This window comes from Eschrichtius robustus, chromosome 12 (assembly GCF_028021215.1).
Source record: "Eschrichtius robustus isolate mEscRob2 chromosome 12, mEscRob2.pri, whole genome shotgun sequence".
NCBI classification, from domain to species: domain Eukaryota; kingdom Metazoa; phylum Chordata; class Mammalia; order Artiodactyla; family Eschrichtiidae; genus Eschrichtius; species Eschrichtius robustus.
Window position 1 is genome coordinate 4,754,308 of NC_090835.1, and position 20,539 is coordinate 4,774,846.

A 20,539-nucleotide genomic window follows, 5' to 3' on the forward strand; every position below is an offset into this window, starting at 1 on the left:
GCAGTCTAGCCTAATGGTTAGAAGTGTGGATTTTTTTTTTTTTTTTTTTTTTTTTTTTTTTTGGCGTCAAATCTCCATACTTCACTCTCTACATATGTAAAATGGGGAAACTAATAGAACTACCTCATGGAAATGTGCGAGGCCCACTGAACGAGAGCTGTTACAGTCTCATTGCTATTTATAAATTCACGTGAGAGAATTGTTAAAATGTCGCTGTTTTGTTCCCTCCTGGCCACTAAGAGGAGCACTTCGGAAGAAGAAACGCGGGCGGCAGTAATCTAAAAGCTGGATTATCCTCCGGAGGGGCGGCTTCAATTCCTGGCGGAAGTGGATGGCTCCTCCCCAGGTCTTAGAAGCTCGAAACAAAATTCCAAATTTTTACGTAGTCCCAAAGGCAGGCATGAAAATTTTTAGCGCTACTCCTAGATATTAACATCTAGGAAAACACAAGTATTCTCTAATTTTTTCACTGTTATTTCTCTGACGTGTCTATAGTATCTTTGAAGGACCAGAAGCCGGAAGTGCTCTCCTTTTCCCTGCCAGGACCCAAAGGTGAAGTCCCATCAGCCTCTCGCGCTACCTTCCCCTCTCTTTCTCGGCGCTGCCTACGGAGGTGGCGGCCATCTCCTACTCGGTGAGTGTTAATCGTTGGCCATCCTCGTCTCTGCGGTCTCCATCTGGCCCCATTGCCCCCTGCCGAGGAGGCCTGTCCTTCCGAGCACTCGTCTGGGTGGGCATGGCCCTTGTCGGTTGGCTGGACCACGTACAGGAACAGAGCGAAGCGGCCCAGAGGGTGATGGAGCTTCGCTTCCCAGGGCCTCTTGCTCTCCTACGGAGGCTGCCTGGGGTCAGAGCTGCGGACAGCTTGTTGGAGTCCTGGGGGCGCAGGGCGCCGGTTGGGGCTAGACTAAGGGGGCTCCTGGGGGCTGGGGCGCGACTGAGGGGGTTCCGGCCTTACGGCCCTGGGACACCTCGCTCAGCGATGTCTACCCACGTGTATTCTTATATGTCCGCTGCTCCACGCTCCCTCTGTTTCAGTTTCTGGCCCTGGGGTTGCCTCTGTGGCGGGACTGCCAAAAAAATCGAGCTGCGAGTCGAATAATTCAATTAACCGAAATTCTGGTAGCGGGTCAGGATCTTTGGGAATGTGAGACCGCATCCTGGTCTTCGAGGAAATCATTGGGGGTCGGGGGAAGTTCATTTATTGGACACATTCATTGAGTAACTGCTGTGTGCTCAACAAAGAAATTGGTGGCTGTGAAGAGAACAAAAAGGGTGCTGCAACAGAAAAGGTAGCTGGGAAGGCCACCTTGAGGAATGTAACTTTTTAAAGCTGGTATTCGGATGATGCTCAGGTGGAACTGAACGTTCCAAGGCTTAGAGGCCTTTTAGAAGCACATGACGGTTTTGTGTATTTTTCGAGGGTGTCATAGAGCAGCAGCACCCTAGGGGAATTACAGGTTTCTCTTTACTGCACATCTCTTGTGGTCCGGGCACTGCAGGTGTTCAGTGTGCAATATCTCCATTTAAAAGGTGAGCAAACTGAGATTCAGGTTCATGAAGATTGCCCAAAGCCTGCAATTGGGCCATCTCAGGGCCGGGACACTTTGTAGAATGGGATTTGCTGCCCCTTTGCAAAATTTCCCTTTGTGGTTAATTTGTTTTCGGTCAGCTGTCGGCATTCTTTCTTTGCTTTGACTGGGCAAGGTGACCCCTGACCTCCTAGGATCGCGTCTGGAGAATGGCTAGTATTCTGCCAGCTTCGGAGTTGGGAGGGAAAGCAAGCCTGGCAGAGGTACCCATTCCATTCCCAGTTTGCTCAGTAGCTGGTGATTGGAAGATACTCTGCAACAGAGTTCAAGCCCCAGGCAGGGTGGGAAAGCCTCCTTCCAAGACTCATCTTTGACGTGGTCTCTTGCCTCTTTCTTGAAGGCATCATGGCTGCCCTCAGACCCCTCGTGAAGCCTAAGATTGTCAAAAAGAGGACCAAGAAGTTCATCCGGCACCAGTCAGACCGATATGTCAAAATTAAGGTATGTGGCCCAGGACGGAAGTGTGTGTTGGGGTGAAGAAAGGGGTTCCTAAACAGGCTGTTGGGTTTCTTACATCCCCAACTCAGATGACCTTTGGTAGGTGAGCTGGTCTGTGGCTGGTGGTAGAGTTCTCTAGAATCCCAGGTGTCCCTGCCTTATTGGCACTCAGTCTCTTGATGTGTAAATTGAAATTTTTATGGCAAGGGACACTTGCCTGTTTTGAGGTGTCTAGAGGCTTATATTTGTTATATTTCAGGTGGCCTTATGACAATATGAGAGAGAGATTACGCTTATTTCATAGATGAGAAAACTTAGGTGTTGAGTGCGATGTTAAAAGCCATGCTTTTCATTTTACTTTATACATGGTCTCCTCACATCCCATGGGTATGTAGTGTGCTTTTCCTTTGCTTGGAAGGACTGTGAATTTGGATCTGTATTCCTGCTGGTCAGATGCAGGAGCTCCTATTTTTTTCCACCAGAAAAAATGTAGTGAAATCCTGTTCCCTGAAGACAACTGCTATTCGGCACGTTTCCTTTTCATCTGGTCCCTTTTTTCTCCGAAGGGAAGAGTTGGTGTCTTCACAGACACTAACCATGTGTTTTCTTTCAGCGGAACTGGCGGAAACCCAGAGGCATTGACAACAGGGTGCGCAGGAGATTCAAGGGCCAGATCTTGATGCCCAACATCGGTTACGGGAGCAACAAGAAAACAAAGCACATGCTGCCCAGCGGCTTCCGGAAGTTCCTGGTCCACAATGTCAAGGAGCTTGAAGTGCTGCTGATGTGCAACAAGTGAGCTGGGTCCCACCTCTCGGTTCAGGTGTCAGAAGCCTGCGTGTGTGAGCAGTTTGGGCAGGGACTCTAGACATTCTGGAATGCATTTGGAGGAGTGGTGTGTCCTCAGGAGCTTGGGTGATGCTTGTTGGGGACTTCAGAGTGTTTCCTTTGCCGGAGAGATGGGGGTTGGGGGCTGTCCTGAAAAGTGTAGAGACCCAGGACCGGAAGAGAGTAAGTGGCTTTGCTTGAGCTCGACAGCGCGGCTCCTGCTGTAGCCTCTGGCAGTCATTTTCAGAACATTACTTATGCGGGGGGTGGGGGGGGCGGGATGAAATGTAGCCTCAGACCTAAGGGACACTTTACACTGTGGCCACAGGTATCTTCAGAAGGCTACAGGAGTAGAGGAATTGCTGCCTCATTTTGGGCTTTGATCTGAAGTGAAGAAATGGGAAGGCTGCAGGCAGAGAGGACAGCTTACACAGAGTTGTAGGAGTGCAAGAAGGGCATGGGGGTTCGCAGCATTATTTTAGTGTTTTGAGAAATTTAGACAGTTGGCGAGCTCTGTGTGTAAGAGACTTTTGGTCTGCTTAGGGCCAAACTAGGGCAGTGGGATGAGAAAAGATTTCTCATGGGTAGTGATTTAGACACAATTTTAATCTGGATTGGGAGGAATGGTAATTTTTGGTTAAGCAGAGGACAGTTTGTTTTCTTCCCTTCCTGTTAAACAGGAGCTAAAAAACCTGCATTTTCTTGGTGAGTTAGAAAGGACATGGAGAGAGTGACCAGTAACATCTGTGTATATGTATGTTTACAAAGATCTTTTACCTGTAGTAATTGTAGACGCAAGTAATAAACGACCATTAGTCTCACTTTTGGTTGAGTTTCTCTAGGTCAGAAATCTAGCCAGGCATTGAAATGCTGCAGATACTCTTTAGAAAGGGTGAGCATAGGAATAAATTTTGGATGCCCAAACTGCAGTAAGCAGGTTGATGGAGAATTGTGACAGAAAGATGCAGTTTAATATCTTTTGTGTAGCAAAGATGATTGCTGTGCAAATGTAGCTGGTTGCCATAAAGATAAGTCTTTTTTAAATAGCAGCTTGGCAGTTTGTATCAAGAGGCACAGAAATACTCTGGATCTAATTTAATTCACAAGTTCCATTTCTGGGCATTTATCCTGAAATAATTGAAAAGTAGGGAAACTGTAAGCTGATCATTGCAGCAGTAACTGCACTACGTATAATTGGTGAATGGTGGGGTTACAAGCGCCGGCTGGAATGTTGTGCGTACGTTAAAAACTGTTGTCATGTATGGAAAATGCCCAAGCAGAGGGGAAAGTATTTGAAGTATGTGCAGTGTGATTGTGATTATTAAATACACATGGATGAGGACTTGGGGAGTTTTTGAAAAATGAAAAAAGTGTGATGCAACTTAAGTCTCCTTGGAAATAAAGATTAGGGAAATGTTTTAAGATATTGGACTTGAGTGGACTTCTTTACATAAAACAAAGAAGTTCTCTGTCTGGATTGGTTTGTCTCTTGCCGTGAAGCTGTTTTCCTGCAGAGTTCTTAAAAAGAACTGTGCCCACTGCCTTATTTACTCACTCCCTCGAGTCTTACTCCTCTCTCTGCTGAAATTCCTCCTGGGGTAGAGTGTCTTCTTAATCCACTGTTGATGGCTTCATAAATCACCTCCTTACTGAAATGTGCTCATTAGGCCAATTTGTAGTCAAACCGGGGTGTGGTGTGGCTGTGCAGGAATGAATAGAACGGTACCTGGCACCAGCTCAGGAAATGTTAGGTGTTGTCATTCACTGGGTGAGTTTAGGCACCGTTACTTTTCAAGTTGAATTTGTCTGCAGCAAACAGGTAAAATGTTTATGGTCTGGGCTGGGGAGCCCTTGGCTTAATCAGGCTGTTGGGTTTTGCTGTTGGTTGCTTTGCAGAAAGTACCTAAACCTTTCACGGGCAAGTCCAAGCTCCCTGAGACTGCCTTGAGGGGAGCAGGTTGGTTCAAAGGACTGAGGGAGAACCTTTGAACCTGGAGCCTGGGGCTGAGCCATCCTGGCCTGTGTGTGACTTGGGAATTCACCTCCACTTTGTGGGCCTTGGTTTCCTCGTCTGTAAAATGGAGGTGCTACCTGGATTACAGGGCCGCTGGGAGGGTTAAACGAGAGGGATCACTACCAGGGAACACTTCAGAGCCGTGTTGCTAGTGCCATGGAATTAGGGGAGTTAGCAGCCCCCCCTCTCTTCAGTGCTGTAGCTCTGGAAGCAAAGTGACCAGGGCTATTGCCTTCCCAGTGGAACACCAAGTGTGTTTTCTGCGATGGCCTCCTTACTCACATACCAATTCTCTTCCAGGTCGTACTGTGCTGAGATAGCGCACAACGTCTCCTCCAAGAACCGCAAAGCCATTGTGGAGAGAGCAGCCCAGCTGGCCATCAGAGTCACCAATCCCAACGCCAGGCTGCGCAGCGAAGAAAATGAATAGACAGCTCGTGTGCACGTTTTGTTTAATAAAACCGTAAAACGGCCATCTGGCATTTCCCCCTTGGTTTTACTCTTCAGTTTGTTTGACAGCTTGTCACAGAGATTGCTCTTTTGCCTGTTCGTGCTCTGTGGAACCTTCTGTTTGGAAGGCGTTTGTAAAGGATACGTGATCCCTCCTTCATGGGGCCCAGGCCTCAGGCGCCCAGAGCAGCCTTGGTCAGCTCCAGGTGGGCTCGGGAAGATGTGGCCCTCAGACCACAGTAGGTTCTGAGACCCCTGGTTGAAGGACCTTGCATCGTGGAGCAAGTAGTCATTTTTAGCCTCACTTTATAAAGTTAGGAATCACCCTGTGTGGTTCTTGTGAAGATTGAGGACAATCAAGTTTCCTTTTCAACTACAGTCCTAGACCTTAGTCAACAGTACCTAGAATTCAGCTGTTTTATGAGGCTAAGAGGCCATTTTTCCAAGACATTTAAGTGGCAGCACAGGTCACATGGAACAGGGCATGTGGCACTCTATAGCACAAGATTGGATTTAAGGCCCTTAGTTCAGTAGATAAATGTCTTACAGATTGGCTCCTGTTCAAAACTCAGTCTGAAACGTTTGAGTAAATTGTTGGTCATTGTGTGACTTGTTTGAATTGACGTGGGAAGCATTCTGATAGTCTTCTGACTACCGAGTAGAGGAATTGTGTGGAGAAAACGGTAACAGTTTAGGATCTGTCCTTTATTAACCTGGGATAGCAGAAAATTCTTTGGCCTGTTGCTTAATGTTTCTGTGTCCGTGATACTAAAAACTAGAAAGGACGTGTTCACAAACCACCTGGTTACACCTCGATGGGGGGACATGAAAGGTGGTTTGTACTTTTTCATTTGTGCTTTCCTGTCTCTCTTTGCTACGTAAAGAGTTTTGGGATTAGAAAAAAACATTACATCCAATTACCTACCCCACTCACCTGCCTCTGCAAAAATAATACACATTTCTGATTTATCACTGCCAATGAGAAAGCATTTTGGATTCTAAAGTGTGAATAGCTCAGGGAGGTACCTGAGTTTTTAAGATGCCCCACCAAAGCACTAATTTTTGGACATCAGATCAGGTGAAAACGTGGGAGTAGTGTGAACGACACATCTGGGACAGCAGGGAGGAAGGCCATCCAGCTGCCTCCTAAGCTTTTTGCAGCTGTGATCACACGTATTTCTAAATACTAAGTACTTGGTGAGGCTGGGACCCCCAGTTTGAAGGAGCCAGGCTGACCTGTGTTAAGTCACATCTATCGTCGGTGGAAGATTTGGAAGAACTACCACACCCGCTTTGAATAACTGTCCTGAGTTAAAGGGCCCAACTGTTGGCAGCCTTGCAGCTCGGACTGGGGTCCCTGGAGAAGGTGCCCGACCAGGAGAGTGAGGGCCCCAGTGAGATGGGTAAGGGGCAAGAGTTAAGAGGCCTGTGGTGCTGGGAGGGTGAGGCTCTGGCTTCAGTGGGCCTCCTTGTGAGTTGGGGTCCCCTGGGGGTGGGGGAGCACTAGCTGAGCTCCGTGGAGTCTGTGCTGGGGGCTGAAGCAGAATCCTTCTGGATGCTTTCAAAGAGGGCAGCCAGCTCGGGGTTGGATCGAATTTGGGACAAGAAGTCAGCCATGATGGGGCTCTTCCCCACTTCTGGGATGGTCAGCAGGGCGGCCACTGCCCTCATCGCGGAGCGCTTCAGTTCATCTTGCTTCTCAAACTCCTGTTTCACAGAACCAGCTTTGACCTAAGGTGGGAAGCAATGAACGACGAGCCATCCTTTACTGAACATGGCCTTGCATTTCCCTGGTCACGTCATCCTCCCCAGCTCATGCGCCATCTCCTATCTTTACTGCGCTTAAAGCAGGCTCTTGGCACCACTGGACTTCATGAATGGGTTGCTGTGACAGCCTTCTAGCTGGCCTCTTACCCACGGTCAAGTCCTTGCCTCTGCCACCCATTCTGCAGACAAGCTGGGGAGTAGACTTCCAAAGCTGCCTCGCCTGCTTTCCACTGCTTTATCCCCTACCTCTCCCGCTTATTCACAGAATCTCAGGAATTTCCCCACTGCTTATGGAATAAAGTCCAGATTCCTTCCGCTCTGCTCTCAGGACACTCAGCCCAGACAACACTCAGGCTCTTCCCCGAAGAGGCTCAGGTAGAGGTGAAAAGCTTGGCATTGGGGCTGGACAGTCCTGGGTTCAAATGGCTCTGCCCCCTAAGAGCTGTGACCCCTCTTTAAGCTCCAATCTAAAATACTCTGCTTTCTTTTTGGTTAATTCCTACTCTTCCAAAACCCAAATTAGTTCTTGCATTCAGCAGGCATTTACTGGGTGTGATAGGCTCTGTGCTCAACGTGACAGCTTTCCCTGAGCCTCCTGCCCCAGATCCTCCCCGGACCTTGAGGCACTCCAGGCTAACTGCCCTATACCAATCAACCAGTCAATGACTTCTATCTTTCTAAGGGTCTGACTCAGTTTCCCAATTAGGATGTGAGAGGAGGGAGTCCACCATGTTCAATGTTGCATCCCTCGTACCTTGCACAAGGCCCAACACTCAGGAAGTGTTTAATGAGTGAAAGAAAGACAGAGCTAGGTCTGAATCGCAGCTCTGCAATTTACTAACTGTGTAGCCTCAGTCAGTAACTTAACCTCTCTGAACCTTTGTTTCCCTGTGTGTATAATGGTAAGAATAAGAAGTACTCTGTAGGGCAGTGATAATGATCGAATAAAGCACTTCATACACCACCTGTACCGCAGGAGATTCTCAGCAAACAGTAACCATAAACGATCTGCAGAGAACCCGGCAGGTGCGCCCAGGGCTGGGCAGGGGGCTTACCTTAGCGGTACAGGTGGCCCTGAGGGGCTCGATGAGCCGGTCCACCCTCTGCAGGACAGGCACAGGACACAGGGTAGCCAGTCGGGCGAGCATGATGAAGGTCAGCATCTGCCCAGGAGGAAGGAGATAGTTCTTGGTGAAATGGCCCAGGACGGAAAGGAGCAGGCCCTGGGGAAGAGCAGAGGTCTGGAGCTCAAGCCCAAGCTCTAGCAGCCAGCCTGCCCACCTGCCACACTGACCTGTGTGTACTGGCACTCACCAAATATTGCTTGACGAAATTAAGGAATGTTTTTGTGCGTTTTCCCAGGAAACACTGAGATTTACAACAGTGGTTCTCTCTAGGTGGAGTGGAACTTCTGGGTGATTACTACTTACTTCTCTATTCACTTTTATATCGTCTAAACCCTTTAAGACAAGCATAATTCCTTTTGATTATTTTACACTGGTTTTTCGTTACAAAAATGATTCATGTTCATTGTATTTTAAAAAGCTACAAGAAGGATAGAAAGTAAAACCTGTCTCCCTCACAGGTAATAAAAAAATGGCCCAAACTTCTACAACTCACTTATCACCTAACAGTGCGTCTTGGCCACCTTCCATGCCAGCACAGAGATCCCTCTCCGTCTTTGTAATGCTGCCAGGATCCCATCCATGGCTGGAGGTACCCGTTTTACTGAGCCAGCTCCCCATGAGTGGACATTTGGGTAGCTGCCAGCCTTTCCCAACTCCCAGAAAGCTGTGGAGAACCATCTCTCACATAAAACTCTGAATGTATTTTTAGGAGTCAGTCCATGAAGTCAGTTCATGGAGTGTCTAAGAATTCTAAATTTTAAAATGTTTCTAAGGTAGTATGGGGATATATGTATTTGTATAGCTGATTCACTTTGTTATAAAGCAGAAACTAACACACCATTGTAAAGCAATTATACTCCAATAAAGATGTTAAAATAAATTCAAAAAAAAAAATAAAAATAAAAAAATAAAATGTTTCTAAATTCTACATTTTTCTAGTTCTGGTCAACCCATCCTCCCAAGAGCTTGCCCAGTGTAGACTCCCACCAAAGGTGTGAGACGTGGGTTCTTTTTCTTATTGTTAAAGAACAAAGCAGCTGTTTTCACGGGGGCGCCTGGGGCAGGGGTGGGGGACAAACAAGAAGTGGGCCCTGTGGCGCCTGGCTGGCCTCTCGCTGTGGGGTGGGCCTGGGTCCGAGAGGGGGCTCGTCCTACCCGGATATCGTAGTGGTCCTTCAGGCCGTCCTCCACGTGGTTCAGGAACTCGCAGATGTCCAGCTGGTCCAGGCAGCTCTCGAGCAGCGAGTACATGCACTCGAAGGCCGCCTTCCGCACATCCAGCCCATCGTCCACCGTGTGCTTAAAGGGCCCCATCTCCACCTGCAGGAGGGAGGGATGAGAGCGGGCTGGGGGCTGTGACCCCAGGGCATAAGGACACCTTCCCAGGTTCCTGCTGCACCCCTCCCTCTGTTGTTCAGTACTGCGTCCCATCCCCAAATCATGCCTTAGACTCTTAAGTCTCCGTGCCTTTGCTCAGCCCATGATGCCTTTTGATAATAATAGTAACAATAATTATAATTACAAGTATTAGAATCTACTGAGCAGTTATGATGTGCCAGGCACTGTGCCGAGTGCTTGACAGATGACATTCTACTCATTCATCACAACAGTCCCAGGAAGACAGTGTTACTATTAACTCCATTTAATATACGAGGAAACTAAGGCTCAGCAAGGTTAACTAACTTGCCCAAGGACACTAGCCCAAGCGAGCAAATGGCTCAACCAGAATTACAAACCCAGGTCTCTCTGAAGTTATAACCACAAGGCTCTGCTCTTAATGGTAAACTCCTTCTTACCCCTCAAAGCCCAGCTCAAATGTCCCCTTCTTTTGGAAAACTTTCCTAACCCCTCTGATCAGTCACATCCTCCTCAGCGATGCCAGGTGGTTCAGCCCTTCTCATTATATCGCGCAATGACTTGGCTGTTAAATCACTTTTAATCTCTGCCTCTTAAATCCTAACTTCACCAAGTGCTCTAAGTAACTTAAATAATCAGCAGAGAGGGTATCCCTCCCTCTCCTTCAGGAGGTCATGAGCTCCCTGGTGCCTGCCTTGCGTCTGGTCCCTGGCGCCTTGCGTCTCGTCCTGGACACAGGGCTGGTGCTCCACGAACACCTGCTGAATGTCGAGTGATAACAAGAGTGGCTGACATTTACTGAGCACCGACTGTGTGCCAGGAGCAGATCTGAGCACTTGTAGGATTTAACTCATTAAAAATCTTCTCAACAACCCTATAATGTGGACACGGTTATTTCTCTCCCTTTGCCCGTGAGGAGAAACTGAGGCTCAGAGAGGATCGGGTTGCCCCGGCCAGGGTCACACAGCTGGGAAGTGGAGGGGCAAACTTAACCCTGTGGGCCGGACCTGCTCTGATGAGCTTGACCCTAACCCTCGCCCCAGCCGCAGCAGTCAGGCCCAAGGGCTCCCGTCTCTGTCCTCCCACAGCTTCACCTCTCGGATGAGGTCCCGGCGGATCTTCGTCTCCTGGTAGAGGAGGGGCAGGATGTCGTCCAGCAGGTCGCGGACCAGTGAGGGCTTGTTGTGCACGGCGGAGTTGAAGAAAGCCAGGGTGGCCCGGCGCACATTCAGGTCTGGGTCCTGCAGGCTCTCCATGAACTCTCCTGGCAGAAAGACCAGAGGTGGTGTGAGGGGCAGCACAGCCAAACACAAACCACCCCACCCCACCGTGCTTATCTGGTTAACGGGAGCCGTGCGGACCTGGCTGGACGGGGACAAACGTGTTCTGAGCATCTACTCTGCGCAACAAACCTTCAAAGTCCAGATAAGAATGTGGACTTGAGTCTGGCCTGGGTTCAAATCCAGGCTTGACCACGTCCTAACTGTGGCACCTTGGACAGCCTCAATGTCCTCAACTGTAAAATGGGTGTAACAGCAGTACCTACACTGTAGGACTGGTTTTAGGATTAAAAATGTGGTGATGTCTACAAAGCACACAGCAGAGCACCAAGTGAGGACTCTATAAATGTTAACTTGATTTTATTTCAGATGAGAATGCTGAAGATCAGAGAGGTGAAGAGACTTACAAAAAATCACACAGCATTTCTTTTAGTATAGGTTAGAGTTTTTAATAACTATGTTAATGTTTTATATATTCAAAAAATAAATAAAATCAAGAATGGGAGGGCTCCCTAAAAAAAAAACAAAACTGTATTTCAAATGATTAATATAACCACCCAGGTTATGAAGGAGAAAACAACTCACCTAAGTAACTTCCAAAGCATTGTGACAAGATGCCCTCAGGCTGAAGACAAAAGAATTATAAACGAATACTGATTTTTCACAGATAAGGGTTAGCAATTCTCATGACTACCTTCTGTGTATTCCAGGATTAAGTGAATAAATATCTCAGGAGCTGGGTTTCTCCTGTAACAGAAGGGTATATGGAAAGGGAGAAGACTTGCATGAACCCTGTGGTGCTGGACTGGAATATATATGTGTGTCTGACTATGTACAGCAGTCTCTGTCTGCTGAGAAGGCCTAGAAGTAATGGCATCCCAGTAGCAGTGAGCACACCTATTGCTCATATATTGGATTCTGAATACTATTCTCCACTAAAAGGAATCAGGCTCCTTGGAGAAATGGTTGATTCCAGGGCTGGGGCAGGAAAGGTTCAAGATGGGTCGGGAGCACCTTATTGTGCCAAAAGGTAAGGAGATGCTCAAAGAATGATGGAAACATATCAACAGAACGTAAGAACCAGCTTGAAGGGCTCCCACTGGCTGAATGTGAGACAATCTTGGGAATCAAAATAAGTAAGACAGTTATAGATTATAACCCATTGAGTGAAATACAAATCCCTGAGTCTATAATGATATGAACAAATCAATGAATAAATCAATGGGGGAAAAAGAAAAGTTATTTCTGAGAACAAAATGCAAACTAATAAATATGGGAGGAATGCTGGAATTAGAAAGTTGTCATTTAGCAACTGTCAGTAATCATTTATTCAGGCAAGAAACCACAATGGATGCAAAATGTAGTGGGCAAAAATTTGATGAGGAAGAAGATATTTCAATAGGCTTAAAAATACTTATTCATGGGCTTCCCTGGTGGCGCAGTGGTTAAGAATCTGCCTGCCAATGCAGGGGACACGGGTTCGAGCCGTGGTCCGCGAAGATCCCACATGCAGCGGAGCAACCAAGCCTGGGCTCCACAACTACTGAGCCAGCGTGCCACAACTACTGAAGCCCGTGTGCCTAGAGCCCATGCTCTGCAACAAGAGAAGGCACTGCAGTGAGAAGCCCATGCAACGCAACGTAGAGTAGCAATGAAGACCCAACGCAGCCAAAAATAATAAATAAATAGAATAAATAAATTTAAAAAAAAACTTATTCATTCCAAAGGGAAAAGTAACTTTAAAGTGGAGAAACCTAGAAGTCTCCATCCTAACACCAGTCAATCAGAGTTACCATCACCTGTCATGGGACAAACTGCCATCATGGGCCTCCTGATGTGATGCACTGGGAAGAACACAGTCTCCCAGCAGAGCAGGATCCAAACCCAGGGCTGGTGGCTCTGGGTCCCTTCTGCTGTGCCCTGCTGGCTCCTAGGTTCTCACTCTCTCTGAGAACACAGCTGTGGGGACCCGGCAAGACCTGAGTTCAAATCTCCTCTCTGAGCCTTACTTTCCTCATCTGTAAAATGGGGCCAGTGCTCAGGCTACACAGGGGGTTGTGAAGATGAACCGTGATGAGGTAAAAGGCCTAGCATGGTACCTGATCTACAGCAAGAGCTCAAAAACATACAACAACAAACCCAAACACCCAGATGGAGGCCTTGGGGGGGGTGCCAGCCATGGGCAGCTCAGGCAAGATGGAGAAAATCAGGGCTGGAGGCAGCGTGAGCCCGCTGGGTCAGGACGTGGGATGAAGTAGCTGCTGACAATATTGCTGCAGCTTCCGGACATGTTCTCCAATCCAGAGTGCTGGCCCCTCTTCCCTGGCGGTCCAGTGGTTAAGACTCTGCACTCCCAGTGCAGGGGACAGGGGTTCGATCCCTGATCGGGGAACTAAGATCCCACATGCCGCACGGTGCGGCCAAAAACTTAAAAAAAACCAAACAAACCCAGAGTGCTGGCCCCTTGGTCGCACACAACAGTGCCCCAGCAGGTGGGGATCAGCACCCCCATTTTATAGCCAAGGACGAGGTGGCCTGTCCATGCTCACACAGCCCAAGCAGCAGAGCCAGGATTTGAACCAAGGCTGCTGGACTCTAAAACCTCTCCACACTCCACCAGGCTGCCCTGCCTGGATGAGGAGGGCCAGACTCTGGTGTGGTCCAGGTGAAGGTCCACAGGCAAGGCTGTTTGGGCTCCTCAGGCCAGAAGGTCCCTCAGACCAGGGATGAGCCGGGGAGCTGCTCTCCCCAGCCCCTGTGCAGCTCTACCCAGCTAGGTGCCCGCCAAAGCCAATGCAAGGGAGAGGCTGTGGTTTTCTACCTCTAAGAGCCTGTGTTCATGGAGTGCTTTCTCCTCAGTCACACAGGGGGGGTCTCCAAAACAACCTGAGAACACGCAGATAAGGATTTCTCAATCCCATTTTACAGATGAGGAAACTGAGGCTCAGAGGTGAGAAGGGGCAGGCTGGGCCCACCCAGCGATTCTGGAGCAGTGCAGGGATTTGAGCCCCGCTGCCCATCATGGGTGAGGCAGCCTCCCAGGTCTCCAACTCCCCTTGGCTAACATGTAAGAAAAATCAGCTCAAACCCACACACCTGTGGTCACCTTATCTTTGACAAAGGAGGCAAGAATATACAATGGAGAAAAGACAGTCTCTTCAATAAGTGGTGCTGGGAAAACTGGACAGCTACATGTAAAAGAATGAAATTAGAACATTCTCTAACACCATACACAAAAATAAACTCAAAATGGACTAAAGGCCTAAATGTAAGGCCGTACACTATAAAACTCTTAGAGGAAAACACAGGCAGAACACTCTATGACATAAATCACATCAAGATCTTTTTTGATCCACCTCCTAGAGTAATGAAAATAAAAACGAAAATAAACAAATGGAATCTAATTAAACTTAAAGGCTTTTGCACAGCAAGGAAACCATAAACAAAAGACAACCCTCAGAATGGGAGAAAATATCTGCAGATGAAGCAACCAACAAGGGATTAATCCCCAAAATATATAAGCAGTTCATGCAGCTCAATATCAAAATAACAAACAACCCAATCAAAAAATGGGTGGAAGATCTAAATAGACATTTCTCCAGAGAAGACATACGGATGGCCAAAAAACACATGAAAAGATGCTCAAATCACAAATTATTAGAGAAACGCAAATCAAAACTACAATGAGGTATCACACCACACCGGTCAGAATGGCCATCATCAAAAAAATCTACAAACAATAAATGCTGGAGAGGGTGTGGAGAAAAGGGAACCCTCCCACACTGTTGGTGGGAATGTAAATTGGTGCAGCCACTATGGAAAACAGTATGGAGGTTCCTTAAAAAGCTAAAAACAGAACTACCATATGACCCAGCAATCCCGCTACTGGGCATATACCCAGAGAAAACCATAATTTGTAAAGATACATGCACCCCAATGTTCACTGCAGCACTATTTACAACAGCCAGGACATGGAAGCAACCTAAATGTGCACAAACAGAGGAGTGGATAAAGAAGATGTAGTACATATATACAAAAGAACAAAATAATGCCATTTGCAGCAATATGGATGGACCTAGAGATTGTCATACTGAGTGAAGTAAGTCAGACACAGAAAGACAAATATTATATGATATCGCTCATACGTGGAATCTAATTTTAAAAAACAATACAAGGGCTTCCCTGGTGGCACGGTGGTTAAGAATCCGCCTGCCAATGCAGGGGACATGGGTTCCAGCCCTGGTCCAGGAAGATCCCACGTGCCGCGGAGCAACGAAGCCCATGCGTCCCAACTACTGAGCCTGCGCTCTAGAGCCCGGGCGCCACAACTACTGAGTCCACGTGCCACAACTACTGAAGCCCACACACTTAGAGCCTGTGCTCCACAACAAGAGAAGCCACCACAATGAGAAGCCCGCGCACCGCAAAGAAGAGTAGCCCCCACTCGCCGCAACTAGAGAAAAGCCTGTGCGCAGCAACGAAGACCCGACGCAGCCAAAAGTAAACAAATAAATTTATAAAAAACAAAACAATACAAATGAACTTATCTACAAAACAGGAACAGACTTACAGATATCGAAAGCAAACGTATGGTTACCAAGGGGCTGGTGGGGAGGGATAAATTGGGAGATTGGGATGGACGTATACCCACTCCTATATATAAAATAGATAACTAATAAGAACCTGCCGTAGAGCACAGGAAACTCTACTCAATACTCTGTAATGGCCTATATGGGAAAGAATCTTTAAAAAAAGAGTGGGTATAGGTATACGTATAACTGATTCACTTTGCTGTGCACCTGAAACTCACACAGCATTGTAAATCAACTATACTCCAATAAAAATTAAAAAAAAAAAAAAAAAGAAAAGAAAAAGAAAAATCAGCTCAAGCCCAAGAACAGGGTGGAGGTGACCAAAGGGGGCAGAGGGGCGGGGGCACTCACCAACGAAGGTTTTCAGGATGGGGTCGATGGGGTGGGGCTGGTCCGAGACGAGGAACTTGACTGCTGTGATGACAGAGCAGCGGGTGTGCGGCTGACCTGCAGGACAGGAGGGGGCTCTTGGGGCGGGCACGGCGGGTCCCGGACACCCACAGGCCAGAGGGCGCTGAGGCTCCCCTCGCCTCCGTGGGAGACAGAACCACATCCCCTCCCCACGCGAGACGCCCCGCCCATCTCTGGGGAAGCTGATGCTACCACTTTCCTTGGCAGCCCAGAATCTCCCCTGAAATCTTCCTACTTCGGCTGAGAGGGTAAAACTGCCAGTTCTCAGGCAGCCACGCCAAGGGCAGGAACGGAGAACGAGAACCCAAGACAGGGCTCAACTCGAAGAAAGACCTCTCTGCCCAGGCCTTGGGGCTGTGTTGTATTTTTCAGACACATTATCTCAATTAATACTCAGGATTAATTAATCCTAGTCATTGGTTGATAATAATAATAAATCATATAATATTTGTAACAATAGTTAATAAAAATTCTTCTTAATCTCCATTTTACACGTGAGGAGAGACCGGAAAGGTTAAATTCACGTCTAAGGTCACACAGCAGGTCCAGAATTCACCGGCTGCTTCTGAGCCCTCTCTGTGGGCTTCTCCAAGGAGGGAGCAGTTGTGCTTCAAGCAGGCTGAACTCACTTAATTTTGCTTTTCTGCTTGCTTTCTGAGTAGAGGAGCTGCAGAAAGGGAAGGGAGTACACTTCCCATTAGGGTGAAGGAGATTAATCGGCAGCTTCCACCCCTCCGGCACACAGCACTGAATGGGTTAAGGCTGTTTCCATCCAAGACTTCAGTTCAAGACTCAGCAGAAAGTTTACAATTTGATGCTAGGGTATGAGTGAGTGAGTTACTGACTTCAGACTTGTAGTTTTTTTCCTCTTTCTCTTTCCATCCTGACTGGCTCCTAAGAAGATTCAGGGTGGCTGATGAAGATAATACACATAGAATAGGATTAATTGAATTAAGAAAAATGAGGCCAAGGACAAAGTGAGATGGAAACCAGAGTGAGGGGCATGCAGCGAGAGGCAACTAGAAAGTCCTATGAACTTGCTAGAAGCAGGCCGCCGATTCGGCTCTAAGCATCCCAGCAGCTGGCAGTTAAATAGGAAATGTGACTGGTTAGCTGGTTCAACAGTGGGCACGAGGTCTAAACAAATCTGAGCTTAGAAAAGGCAGGGCTGGCCCTCATCCCAAGACTCTCGCCTCCCAAGGTTCCTTGTGAAGAGCCCTGTGCAGTGTAACAGGTGATGTCCTCAACGTGGTTGTCCTGTCCACACAGCGGTGAGGGCCCAGAGCTGCTGCTTGTGTACCAGCAACCCAGGAAGGGCTTAACCGGAGTCACTGACACAGCAACGATAGTGGATACCAGCAGTACTAATCAGGTACCACCCACTATACCAAGCACTTTGGCTGCATTATGTCAACTAACACAGCACTGACCCTCCGGGGACCAGGTGACCAGCTCAAGGCCTGGAGGCCTTTCGCCCTCAGGGGCTTCCACTTGCCTAAGAGCCCACAGTCCACCTGCCCGCTTTCCTCCCTCCTGAGCTGCAGAACATCCTGACGCGCCCTAACCCCGGAACGTAAGACCTGCCTTCCTCACCCCTTCCCTGGCCCTCTCCACAGCCTGGTGCCTGGCATCCAATCCTAGGCCACGTTTCCATTTGCTCCTGCCTCATGCTAGCCCGAGACAGCTGCATCCTGCAGGCTGCCGTTTCTGGCCCCTCAGAGAACTGCCTTTACTAACTCTCACCTGGACCACAAGGCTGCTGTCCACAAGTGGCACCGTGAAAAGTTTGTCGCAGGGACACATCAAGGATTCTGTCCCCTCCATCCCAGAGGGTCCCACAGGAAGAGGCCTTTAAGTCTCAGGAAACACTGTTTTTAACGGCTCCTCTGCCTTGAATCTTGTCAACACTGTGACTCTCAAGACCCGATGACCAGAACAAGTTCGCCCAATGTGGACCTCCGCCCACCTCCGATCTGGGCTGCCTGTGCCCATCCCTGTGCCCCTACCTGCAGCAAGCTGCTTCCGGAACCGGGGCAGGAGAAATGGAGGGTTCACGAGGACCAGCTTCCCGAGGCACTCGGCCACCACCCCCCGGGTGCCCTCCTCGGCGCCCTCGCAGCGCTGGAACAGCAGGGCCCAGATGTCCTCGGTGTAGGGCTTCAGGCTGTCGGGCTGGGCGGCCCCCAGGGCCTCCCGGAGCGAGTGTAGCAGCAGGTACTGCCGCCGGGGCTCGGCCTCCATCTGCCCCAGCAGGAAGGGCAGGAAGTCAGGCAGGTTCCCCGCGCCCACGCGGCCCAGCGCGTAGGAGGCAGCCGCCCTCACGTCCTCGCTGGGCGAGCCCAAGGCTTCCAGGAGCACCGCCTTCAGCTCCCGCTGGGGGCCCGGCCCGGCCACCTGGCCCACTTCGGCCAGCGACAGGAACGCCAGCACCTTGACCCCTGGGCTCGAGCTGGGCGACCTGGCATCGCAGACCAGGCGGTTGGCCATGCCCGCCACCTCCTGGGGACAGGCCACTGCGAGGGCCGCCACGCACCGAGCCAGCGAGTGGAACACCTGCTTGTGCAGGCCGGGCCCGCCGCCCGCCACCTGCTCGTAAACGGGCGCCGTGAGCAGGCTGACGAGCTCGGTGTAGTCCACGCACGGCGGCCGGGTCCCCACCAGGGCCTGTAGGAAGCCTTCGGCGGCCGCTAGCACACCGGCCGGCAGGAGGGGCGAGCGCAGCAAACGCAGCAGCTCTGCAAGCACAGGGCCGCTGACCTCGGCCAACAAGGCTGGCTGGGCACGGGTCACAGTGGCAAGGAAGTTCACAGCCAGCTGGGCCACGTGCATGTCGTTCTCACTGACAAGGGAGGGCAGCTCCGCCAGCACAGCCCGCATGGCGGATGGCGGGAGGCTGAGGCCCTGACTCTGGGCCAGGGCTGCCAGGGCGGCCAGTGTGGCCAGCCGCAGAGCCCGCTGGTTCTTCCGCAGGAACGAGGCCAGAATGGGCAGTGCCTCGGCTAGGATGGGCTGCAGGTCGATCCGCAGCGGGGACACGGCCACCAGTGTGAGCGCCTTGATGGCAGAGAGCCGGGTGATCTCATTCCGCAGGCGGTCCAGGAGGAGCAAGAGCGACGGCTCCAGGTTATCCCCGAGCCGGTCACCCAGGTGGCCCACGAGGTGGCCCATGCAGGAGATGGCCCGCTCCTTCACCTCCTGGTCCAGGTCGGTGGCACGAAGCCGTGCCAGGGTGGCCACGGACATCTCTCCAATGTAGGGCTCGGGGTCCAGCGTCCGAGGCCCGTCCAGCGGCCACAGGGCCCTCACCAGCTCCTGGAGCACCAGCAGGGCCTCGGCTGCGATCTTGTAGAAAGGGTCAGCCACGCAGGCCATCACAGGTGGCAGGAGAGTGGGCAGGTGGGCGTGGAAGGCCTCAGCCGGCTCTGTGCCCAGCAGCCCCTGCAGGAAAGCCAGGGCATCCATCCGGATGGTGGAGGAGCTGGAGCGGTCCGCCAGCGAGAAGACGATGCCTGGGTTGGGGGCGGGGGGGGCGGGGGGGGGGAGGCGGGCCAAGGTTACCAGGCCACAGACCCTGACCCAACTCAGCCCTCCCTGGATGCAGGGGTGGAGTACCCTCAGGCGTCTGAGCTGGACCCAGGCACCTGGGCTCTCATGCAGCAGATTCTATGAGGTCAGGGCTTGGCCGTGGCCGGAGCCAGGGCTGAGGACACAGGCCAGGAAACCTATTGAAAAACAGGACATCGGGCCTGCACCCCATCCCTGTTCTCACTGTTGGCAGTGGGGAGCCACTGTAGGCTGCTGAACAGCGGCACTCTCAGGGATTGGGGGCTGGGGGCTGGGCTCAGGGAGAAGCCCAGAACAGCAGACACTGGGTTCCAGTTCATCCTACCTGCTACCAGCACGGGCATGTGCTCTGCCAGGCTGCCTGGGAGGACGCCTGCCAGCTCGGTGAGGAGGCTGAAGCAACCCTGGCGGGCCCTGACACTCCGATCTTTAAGCTGCCTCTGCAGGGCCTTAATCACAAGAGGCACCTGTGGATGGAGGGGGGAGGTCAGTGACCACCCAGGAACCTCCACACCCCACCCACTACTGGGGGACTCTGCCCGGGCACCTGCCCATGGAGGACCCCCAGCGTGGAGAGGATCATTCCACCCCAAGCTTCCCATCACTTGCTCTGTACCAGGCACCTGATTCCACACTTGCCTTCTGAGGTGGGTACTAGTCCTGTGCCCAGCTGACAGATGGGAAACAGGCACAGAGTTGAAGTAACTTGCTCAAGGTCACCGGGCAGCGTGGTTCTCACTCCTACACTTGGTGAGGGTGAAGCACCGGGGTCCCCTTCCCTCCCCCAGCTAGATCCCCTCCCCAGTGAGCTCATCCACTTCTGAGTTGAGGATTCCCCTGAAGCAATGACTCCTAGACCTACATCTCTGACACGAGACTTGTGTGCCAACTGCCCGCCAGACATCTCTACTCCGGCATCCAACGAGGGCTTCGAACATTAATGTCCAGAACAGAACTCTAGACATGCCCCCGCTCCACCCTCCACCATCTCAGGGACTGCACTATTTTTAGCCAGAGCCCAGAACTCACATGACACCTCCCTGCCCCTTGCCTTTCACATCCATCTGCAAAACCCAAAACTATCTCTCAAGTCCGACCACCTGTCCCCCTGCCCCCTGCC

At 50.5% G+C, this 20,539-nt stretch overlaps 2 protein-coding genes and 1 non-coding gene across 3 annotated transcripts in view; 2 read left to right on the forward strand and 1 right to left on the reverse strand.

Moving 5' to 3' along the window:
- The first annotated feature begins 527 nt into the window (after positions 1–527).
- On the forward strand, positions 528–5,345 carry RPL32 (ribosomal protein L32). Its single transcript, XM_068559526.1, has 4 exons — positions 528–634; positions 1,933–2,033; positions 2,644–2,825; positions 5,173–5,345. The coding sequence occupies exons 2-4, from the start codon at positions 1,938–1,940 to the stop codon at positions 5,300–5,302; spliced, it is 408 nt and encodes a 135-aa protein (XP_068415627.1). The 5' UTR covers positions 528–634; positions 1,933–1,937; the 3' UTR covers positions 5,303–5,345.
- On the forward strand, positions 1,717–1,856 carry LOC137774321 (small nucleolar RNA SNORA7). Its single transcript, XR_011075847.1, has one exon. It is a non-coding gene; the product is annotated as a small nucleolar RNA SNORA7 (small nucleolar RNA).
- CAND2 (cullin associated and neddylation dissociated 2 (putative)) overlaps positions 5,308–20,539 on the reverse strand; it is a 30,453-nt gene continuing 15,221 nt past the window's right edge. Inside the window, exons 9-15 of the mRNA XM_068559525.1 lie at positions 19,745–19,886; positions 17,862–19,364; positions 15,796–15,891; positions 10,667–10,836; positions 9,372–9,536; positions 8,145–8,252; positions 5,308–7,053 (exon numbers count right to left, since the gene is read on the reverse strand). Of these exons, the coding sequence (XP_068415626.1) occupies positions 6,826–7,053; positions 8,145–8,252; positions 9,372–9,536; positions 10,667–10,836; positions 15,796–15,891; positions 17,862–19,364; positions 19,745–19,886 (2,412 nt within the window). The 3' untranslated portion in view covers positions 5,308–6,825. The remainder of the gene's footprint in view (positions 7,054–8,144; positions 8,253–9,371; positions 9,537–10,666; positions 10,837–15,795; positions 15,892–17,861; positions 19,365–19,744; positions 19,887–20,539) is intronic.

Coding starts and splice junctions, on each gene's coding strand:
- RPL32 (XM_068559526.1), top strand. CDS start 1,938: ATGGCTGCCCTCAGACCCCTCGTGAAGCCTAAGATTGTCAAAAAGAGG. Junction 2,034..2,643: donor ACCGATATGTCAAAATTAAG/GTATGTGGCCCA, acceptor GTTTTCTTTCAG/CGGAACTGGCGGAAACCCAG. Junction 2,826..5,172: donor GTGCTGCTGATGTGCAACAA/GTGAGCTGGGTC, acceptor ATTCTCTTCCAG/GTCGTACTGTGCTGAGATAG.